At 37.1% G+C, this 9,757-nt stretch overlaps 1 protein-coding gene across 1 annotated transcript; it reads left to right on the top strand.

Moving 5' to 3' along the window:
• The first annotated feature begins 5,865 nt into the window (after positions 1 to 5,865).
• On the top strand, positions 5,866 to 8,901 carry LOC18612297 (putative WRKY transcription factor 31). The gene is made up of 5 exons (XM_018114278.2): positions 5,866 to 6,393; positions 6,498 to 6,596; positions 6,685 to 7,230; positions 7,357 to 7,470; positions 7,847 to 8,901. The coding sequence occupies exons 1-5, from the start codon at positions 5,971 to 5,973 to the stop codon at positions 8,558 to 8,560; spliced, it is 1,896 nt and encodes a 631-aa protein (XP_017969767.1). The 5' UTR covers positions 5,866 to 5,970; the 3' UTR covers positions 8,561 to 8,901.
• Positions 8,902 to 9,757: the final 856 nt, after the last annotated feature.

The following is a 9,757-nucleotide window of genomic DNA, read 5'->3' as shown; positions in this document are numbered from 1 at the left end:
AGAGTAATGGGATTGTGGTTAGAAAGGGAAGATAACAAGTATCGTTGGAATAAATCATGAAACTGAGAGTGAAGCGTAAGATCAAAAAAGAAATGGTCGATTTTACTAAAAAAAAGGACCTCTCTGTTATTACACCATGTAAAAGACCCACCAGCCATAGGGATATCTACAAGACTAACAGCATTCACAAATAGCGCCACATTGAAGTCCCCCCCAATACACTAGGAAACCTCAAAAGAAGAAAAAATATCAAGGAGATCCACAAACATATTCTGCCTTAGTATTTTATCATTGGGTGCATAGATGTTTCCAAACCCCACCTTACGCTTATCCTTCGCCAAATAGCCATTTGTCAAAATAAAATTATGCTTAGTAAAAGATTGCTCACAAACAAAGAAAGAATCATCCTGAGCTGTAATCAATCCACCAGAGGTGCCATCTTATTCCTTAGACACTCATTCAACATTATTTTGTCTTCATAAACTGTTAATGAGTCTTCTATCTACAGCTTTGAGCTTGGTTTCTTGAAAAGATATCAAGCAGGGGTTAACAGAGGTGATTGTCTCATAACCGCTCTTCTTTTCTCACCTCTGTTTAGCCTTCTAACGTTTCAGAAAAAGATAATCATTTAGAATCATCATGAACCAAAACCTGGTCAGGAGCGTTAATCTCATGCTTTGTCTCATTAACTTCAATTTGATTAAAAACTAGATCAGCAATTTCCTGTTCAATCTCAATATCAATCAAAGCTTCAATAATTTAAGATCATCTTCTATAAATTGAATACCAAATTATTGGCAAAAGCAAAAGTGTCTTCAACATTTCTAGCTAAAGAAGAGAAACGATCCCTAGCCATACAAAGATCAATAGAAAAAAACCCCTTATCATTGCTCAACATACCCAAAATGAAATTTTTAAAATTTTTTCCTTGTCTAACCGTCGCACCTCTCTTGGGATGTCCTCCACAAACCCCCAATTCTTTAGGTAATAGATATCCAACTTGCTTTTTTGGCCTTTTATCAACAAAAGAAACCTTAAACTAGGTGTTGTCATCACCAACAACTTCCAAAAAACCATTTTGAATACAAGAAGCCGATGAGCAAAAAAGGGAAAGAGAAAAAAAATTGAATGGTAAAAGGGAAGAAACCCTTACTAGATTCACTAGAGTAGACACTAGAGCCTTAGATTCCATCATATCAACTAGAGGAATGGCAAAAATAGGGATGATCGCAAGTGGTAAAGTGAAGGAACTCGAAAGGTGATCATTAGCAACCAGAACGGCTTTAGAACGATGTTTCTTTTAGCTTTTTTTCCCATTTTGCAAACACTTTTTACGGGCTTTGGTTTTAGCTTTCATTTTCTTTTTTTTTTAAGCGATTTTTGTAGAACAAGAGGATTGGGATATGACTTAGGTGAATCTAAGGTGACTTTATCCTCAAAATCGAGAGACTCATCAACAAAAGGCACTTCAATAGTCTCCCAAAGGGAGCCTAGAAACATCACTAGAAACCTTGGGCTTACCATGAACAAGGCTATAATCACAAGAGACATTGAGCTTATCACCCACTAGATTATTAAAGATTGGGTTTCTCCTGGACCTTATAGAACTGTTCTCAAGATTGGCCTCGAAAACCTTAAAGAGATCAACCGAAACACCCTGATTAGAAAAGGTAAAAGGGAGAACCTTTGGAAGAGCAAAGTCAATCTCGAGACCCACATAATCATTATCCACCTTGCAGCCATCATTAAAAGCTTCTCAACTAGAATTACCAAGACCAATATGTCTATCATGCCTATCATCCGAGATTGAAAAACTGTTGAAATTCCCTTTCATGGGCACGACAGACTTTGGTAAGGACACAAGCAAAGCACCAAAACGAGGGGAGCCATTCCCAACATGATCATAAGCATAATTCCCATCAGAACTTTGAAATGAGAATGAAAAAGAAGAGATAACAAGATCCGACATCAAAGCCTCAAAGATTATTTACTGAATATCCACTTGACATAGCTTGAGGGAAGAGAGTTGGAGCTGACCATTCCAACCATTGATGGAGGCATCCAAAGACATTGGAAAACAAAATCAGGTTTCATAACAATATGCAAAAACCCAACATCAAAGCGCTCACTGTTACAAGTGGACTTGTCAAGCAAAACAAAAGAACCCAAAAAATCACCAAGTGATTTGAAAACATTAGGATGCCACATATAAACAGGCAATCCTTCCACTTTGATCCAAGCAAGTTTATCCTTGGGAAAACGATAAACCTCATAAGGCATCAAAGACAAAAACCAACTTTCAAAAAAGTCAAAATGATCATAAGCAAAACAGAACATGTTTTTTCTATCAACAAAAGAAACAAGAACTTTATTCCTACTAATCGGACGTAATTGAACCCAAATACCATGCATGAAGATACACGATTGGATGGAGCCAAGATTGAAATCTTTTTTAAAAACTCCCACAGCGAAAGAGTTTATCCAATCCATGTCCTCCAAGGTGTTTGACAAATAGAAACAACCAGAATTAGCCTCAAAGTTCGTTCTCAAATGCGACATCAACGAATCACCTACAAAAAATGGGGGGATAGAAGGGCCTTCCTTAAGAGCATCATTTTTATGAACTTGAATGCCCAAAAAGGTATCTTTGAAAGTGCTCAAATTGTGAAGATGAGGGACATCTTTTTGAGGCACCAAATGGATATTATCTTGGACAGTTCTCTCTTTAGACGAAGACCTAGAAGACTTAGCCTTCGAAATGATGAGAAGACAACCTTCGAGGTGAATCCCCTCGCCACCTTTCAAAGCCCTACACTGTTATGCCTTACTTTGAAAACGAATAAAAGCATAAGTCGAGGTCCATGTCTTACTAGGGTTAGCAATAAACACATCCATCACATGACCGAAACAAGAGAAAACCCCCTTCAACTCATCCCGATACACTTTCAAATTAATATTACCAACAAAAATGATGAACAAAGAGTTCTGCGAACTATCTAAATTGGCAAAAGTTCTAAGAGCCTAAGTCCTATCGATGTGAACAGACCGATGATCAAAAGATGCCGATGACACCACAAACCGTTTCGACTTCTCAACCCACTCCCTCTTCATTTCATTATATATATTTTTGATATGATTTATGTATGGTCATTAATTAACGTGATTAATTTTGAATTTCATTTTTTTGCTTCTCTTTCTTCTCTTAAATGTCTCAATTTTTTTTTTAAATTTAATGCTTTGCTTTTTGTATATTTTAAAATTATTTTTCATGATTTTTTCTTTTTGAATTTCATAAAAGGCAAGGAGAAATTAAGAAAATGGGACAAAGAAAGTAGAATATATTAAACATGCAATATGCCTTTTTCTCATAGTGAATTTTCTCATTCACCTACGCATGGAGAGAGAGAGAGCAAAGGCGCGAAGAAATTGTAGTTGGTACCATCATTAAGGCATTGAGAAAGCAGGTAATTGGAGTAGACTGAGGAGAAAGAGCAGAGTGAGTTGAGAAACAAAAGGCTTTTTCTATTAATTTCCTAACATGACAAGAAAAGGCTCAATTAATTGAATCACGTTTTACAGCTGTTTAGTTGTTGCACGTCTTTTGCATTACACTCATTTTGGATTCCACAATCCTTTCCCCTATGGGGTCCAACTCGTCTCGACCTCATTCTCTTACTTTTCGTATATAATCTTCCACGTAGCAACAAAAGAAAGTGCTTATTATTATTTATCAATACACCTAAAGTAGAGAAGAACGTGATGATTGGAAGTTTTAGGAGCAAAATTATTTGCCGTTTAGATTAAGTTTATCACTGGTTTAGTCATATGATTAAGGTCAAATGACTTGTCTAATGGGGTCAAAATTTCAAAGATGCTACTTTTAATTTCATTTTATGATTTTTATGATTTCTAAAAATCGTACAGGTACAAGTGTGATGTTGACTATTAATGTTGTAGATTTATAGACCTGAACTTCCCATGTAACCCCAAACATGTTTGCTTGTATCAGTTTTGAGGGTAATGAGAACATGAGTAGAGACAAGGAACGAGTAATATGTGCGGAGCAGAGATGGAAGGAGAGCGAGACACAGACACAGACGCAGAGACACCTATCGGCCCCTTTTTGACTTGTTCTTCAAATAATGCGGCCCACTTTCACTAACTTTTGAATCTTTCTCCCTGTTGTAACTTGTAACAGATGCAACCAATCCAACACCAAATGGATCCAAAGTACAAAAGGTTAACATTTACGTCTTCTAGATTGGATATCATCATTCTGTAATCCCTTTATAAATTATCAAGGTCCAGATTTCATATTTTAATTTTATCTGTGATTCCAAACCATGATTAAGGCTTGTTAAAGTTGTAATCCTACAGCATTCTAATGTTTCAGTCAGTTTCCTTTTTCAACATCACTGCTGGAGTTGTACGATTAAGCACTAAAATGTAATGGTAAAATTTTAATTTGACGCCACTTGATGAGGAGGTGGATATGCATGTCAACATGATATTTATGATTATTAATCTTGCATAATTATTTGTTTTTCCCGAAAGTAGTAGGTGAAGTGGAAGGTATGGAAATATTCAGGATAATATTAAAATGTCGTCAAATAATTTTTGAAAACGAAAACAATAATTGATGAAAAGAAACAGTTAGTCTAAAGACGGACCATTAATCCGAGACTAGACAAACCAAGTGGGAGGGATTCGGTCCACATGAGATAGCCCGACGGAGTCAACCCGTTAGCGTCGGTCCGAGTACGAGCCAATCCTACGGGGATTAATAGTAAAAGTCATAAAAAGAAGATATCGGGGCCTTCCCACTTTCCACATCAAGAACCGTTGACTCAGAGACCTTTTTCCAGTACGCCGGGCCAATCGGGGCGGTGAATTTTTGGAACGCGTCAATCTCCAATCTTTTCTTTCTTTTTTTTTTTTTTCGCCTTTTTTGTTTTCGCAAAGGAAAATGCAATCAAACCACTTTCCACCCCTCTCCTCTTCTCAGTTTGGGCCTTGCTTTGGGCCCAGTCTTTCAGCACGTGGGCTCCACTTCTTTGCCATCTGTCTCTTTTACCGTCACTGAAGCGTAGTTATCAGATTCAGCTCTGAGGGAGGGGCAGCTCCGTCCCTAAATATTGACCAGATTTGCACGTGAATTGTGATTTTGCCAATGCCAATAAATTGCAAACAACAAAACAAATAGGCCACTAGTATAACACTGATCCCATTAATTCAGGAACTGAAAAACACGGTAGAAAAACAAATAATTAAATAATTATTTATCATTTTTAAAATGATTTTTTTAATTACAAATTTAAGTTTTCTTGGGTGGAAGTAGGGAAAGCAAAGGGACAATATTCTTTTATTAGTTTCTGTTTGGATTAGTATTAGTTAAAAAAAAATAAATCATTACACAAAATTCTCATTTATTTGTCTTAACTTTGTTTTCTCAAAGTAATAAAAATAAATAATGAAAAGTAAAAAAATTTGATTGAATAGGTATAAAATGTAATACCTATTTAAATATAATTAGTTTGTACATTTCTTACTTTTTTTTATTAATATTATAAATTATAATTTACATATTATAAGATATGTTATATGAGGGAAAACAAGGCAAGCCTTGCTTTGAAGGAAATTAAACTAAATTATGAAAAAGAAAAGTATTGAAACTATAGGATAGAAAATTAAGGAAAGAGAGCTGAAAATCGAAAGTGTGGGTAATATTAGATTGGAGTAGAGGTGTCTCTAATCTAAAATTATATAAAGAAAGAAAAAAAGAAAGAAAGAAAAGAAACATTGAACACAAATAACACACTAGTGTTTTTACTAGTATATTTACTACTGTTTGGTCTTCTTCTAAAGTCTTAACTCCCCTTTTGTTGCCGAGTCCATTGCACCGTTTAAAGAATTCTCTCCGCCTCATCTCTCTCTCTCTCTCTATCTCTCGAGTGTTTTCTCTCTTGATTTATGGCCGAAGGCAGTGGACTCTCCATTGATTTAGATCCCAATTCCTTCTTTCTTCACAAGCCAACTGTCCTCAATTCTTTCCCTGACGACACTAAAGACAACAATATTATCAACAACAAGAATTCCAAGCGCAGCAGCAAAGTCTTTTCCCCTACTACTCCTCTCATGGATGCCACAACAGCAAGCAGGTCTTCTCCACCCACCATTCAGTTCCCTGTTAACCTCAACTGTTCTCTTGATCAACACCCTTCTCTTCCCTCCGATGATCATAAACGCACGGTCATTGGAGAGATGGACTTTTTCGCACAAAAGAATAATAAACGTGTTGATTCCGATGAAGATGGTGATGCCAATCCCATCCACACCTCCGATGCCGACGTCAAAGACTCCACCGAGCGAACTGCTCTTGAGCTTAACGTCAACGTGAGCTCATCACCCTTTATTTCTTTCTGCAAGTTTTTTCATTAGTTTCATTTGTATCGTTGGGATTAGAATAATTATTGAATTTTTTTCTTCTTGATTTTCAGACTGGTCTGAATCTGTTAACTACAAACACCACCAGCGATCAATCCACAGTGGATGACGGGATATCCTCAAACTTGGAAGATAAAAGAGCTAAAAATGAGGTGACCATTCAATTTAAAATTGGAAAATTTATGCGATTTTGGTTGTGTTTAAATTCATGCTTTTACTGTGCCATTGCTTTTTGTCCAGCTAGCTGTTTTACAAGCTGAACTGGAACGAATGATGGCGGAGAATCAACGGTTAAGGGACACGTTAAGCCAGGTAACTAGCAACTACAACGCAGTACAGATGCATCTGGTCACCCTGATGCAGCAACAGCATGATGGAAAAGCTGAAAAAGCTGAAGAACAAGATCCGATGATGGAGGAAAAATCAGAACAAAAGAAACCAAATGGAGTAATAGTGCCAAGACAGTTTATGGATCTTGGTCTAGCTGCTGCTGCTGCAGCTGATGCTGATGAACCTTCGCTGTCTTCGTCGGAAGGGAGGAGTCACGACCGTTCAGGATCGCCTAACAATAACACGGAGGTAGCTTCCAAGGAATTTGGATTAAGGAAGAGTGGAAATAGTGAAGAAGGAAGGGGAACTGGAAGAGAGGATAGCCCGGATCAGGGATCCCAAGGTTGGGGGGCTAATAAGGTTCCAAGATTTAATTCTTCAAAAAATGTTGATCAAACTGAGGCTACCATGAGGAAGGCACGCGTTTCTGTTAGAGCTAGATCAGAGGCGCCTATGGTGTGTGACTTGATTGAACTGAATTGAATCGAATTATGTGACTTTAAAATTCATGATTTTGTTTTTATGTCTTGTTCTGAGTTAAAATTGATTGGATTATGTTTCCTTTCTTCTTTTTGTGAAAAGATCACTGATGGATGCCAATGGAGAAAGTATGGACAGAAAATGGCCAAGGGAAATCCATGTCCTCGAGCATATTATCGATGTACCATGGCTGCTGGTTGCCCAGTTAGAAAACAGGTACTCCCATGTTTGTTCTTCAAACTCTTTCTTTTTTTTTTTTTTTTAATTCTAGCCAATTCTAGCATCACTTTCAAGATTAATATAACAGGTATTTCACATTAGTTTCGAAACGTCAAATTCATTTGCAATGTTTTTTCTTAAGGAGCAGGTAACCTGTGCCTTTCAAGGGGATTGCTAAAGGTTTTGCATTAAATATTAAACATGAAAAGTTTGTTGTACTTGTAATTTTAAATGATGCATTGAAATTCAATCAATATTATAGAGACCAGTCCAGGAAGAGTTGTATTACATTATCGGAGAAATTAGTTTGATAATCAATTTAAAAAAATAAAATATTTTCTTAATTTTAACTTGAATATGCTGAATGTTAAAGGTACAAAGATGTGCAGAAGACCGAACAATCCTCATCACCACATATGAAGGCAATCACAACCACCCTTTGCCTCCAGCTGCAATGGCAATGGCATCCACCACCTCATCGGCAGCACGAATGCTACTATCAGGTTCTATGTCCAGTGCTGATGGATTAATGAACTCGAATTTCCTCACAAGAACTCTCCTGCCATGCTCCTCTAGCATGGCTACGATATCAGCTTCAGCCCCATTCCCCACCGTCACCTTGGACCTAACACAAACCCCAAACCCTTTACAATTCCCAAGGCCACCAGGCCAATTCCAGGTCCCATTTCCAAACCCACCACACAATCTTGCCAACTCCCCAGCTGCATTGCTGCCTCAAATATTTGGTCAGGCACTTTACAACCAATCCAAATTCTCTGGTCTCCAGATGTCTCAAGATATGGAACAGCCTCAATCGGTTCACCAGCTGCCACAGGGCCAGCAAAATTCACTTGCTGATACTGTAAGCGCAGCCACTGCTGCCATTGCAGCTGACCCTAACTTCACCGCAGCTCTAGCAGTAGCTATCACCTCTATTATTGGGAGTTCTCACCCCAACAACGTTCCTAATAATAATGCTACCAACTTCACATCTGCCACCAACAGCAGTGGCAATGTCACCACTACTAGCAACAGCAACAGCAATGGCAACAATAAAATCAGCAATTCCAGTTTTGCTGCAAATTAGAAGAAATTAAGATCACAACCTTCTGTTCTTTATTTTTTTGGAGGAAGAAGGGCACTTGTTTTCTTTTATTGCTTTCTTTTTGATCAGGGAGAAACTGCAAATTATACATATGTCTAGCTATTTTGCTTTTTGAGGGTGGGGTAGGAGTAAACCTTAAGATTTTGGGTATTCTTTTGTTAGCTGAATAACTTTGTTCCAACTTGTATGTCATTGTAAAGTCAAGAAAAAGATTGAAAAAGAAAGGGACAAAAAACACAGATTAAATCATTACTACTTAGTAGTACTTATTATTGTTTGTATGGATCCGGAAATGAAAGGAAGGGTGTTCAACTTTCTATCCAGTTTTTTGTTCTCAATTGCTGTTTGTATCTTTTCTTTAGATGAAGACAAACTCATGAAGAGAAAAAGAAAACATTCAATTTAATTCATTCTCGGAGTTACGTGTATTGGATGGTAATGGAAGAAAAGCAGTCAAGAAATCCGTCTTCAAGTGTTTATAATAAAGGTGGGGCTTGTTTGACACGTAAAACAAAAGACCCAGAGAGCTTTTTGCTCGTCACGTTTCGATAATGTTCTATTTCTTAGCCCACTTGTGGTTTTATAGCAGATAGAAAAAGCTTGCTGGAGATGACGCTCATTCACGTTCGAAATCAAAGTCTTTGAAAGAGAATATGGCTATGGGTGCATTTGCCTCGAGATTGAATGTCACGAGTAAGTTACCTATCGGAAGGGTTAGCTCTTATTTCTCCATCGTCAAAGTCATGGTTTTTCATTTTACCTTTTTTCGTATGGCAAATAAGATTTCTATTGCTCTATCAAAGGGGCCGGGGAAAAATAATAGAATATATATTTCATGGCCGCTAGGTTTGTCAAAAAGGGTAGAAAAACAATAAACATAGTCGGCGTTTCAATGACCATAGTTGATTCACGCGTTTTGCATGCATATGCATTTCATCATATTCATGGTTGGCCTCTTTGATCCCAAAGTCATTTCTTCTAGGAGGAGCAGCGTCGTAGTCCTTCTGTATAAGCAAGTCGAGAAGCTTACTCAATAATCAAAATAAAAATTTTCAAAATATTAAATGATTAAATGGATAATTTACTTTCAATTAGAAGAGAAGAAAAGTTTGGGTAAGTTTTAAAGATAAACAAAAAAAAAATGAGTAATGAGCTATAACCCAACCAAAAGTAGAAGAG

This window comes from Theobroma cacao, chromosome 1 (assembly GCF_053813885.1).
Source record: "Theobroma cacao isolate CCN51 chromosome 1, ASM5381388v1, whole genome shotgun sequence".
Classification (NCBI taxonomy): Eukaryota; Viridiplantae; Streptophyta; class Magnoliopsida; order Malvales; family Malvaceae; genus Theobroma; species Theobroma cacao.
This window is presented reverse-complemented; position numbering and strand designations above follow the sequence as displayed.

Bases quoted from the DNA above. Each gene is read 5' to 3' on its own strand.
- LOC18612297 (XM_018114278.2), top strand. From the start codon at position 5,971: ATGGCCGAAGGCAGTGGACTCTCCATTGATTTAGATCCCAATTCCTTC. The intron at 6,597-6,684 runs GTGACCATTCAA...CTTTTTGTCCAG, and splicing joins ATAAAAGAGCTAAAAATGAG to CTAGCTGTTTTACAAGCTGA. The intron at 7,231-7,356 runs GTGTGTGACTTG...TTTTGTGAAAAG, and splicing joins CTAGATCAGAGGCGCCTATG to ATCACTGATGGATGCCAATG.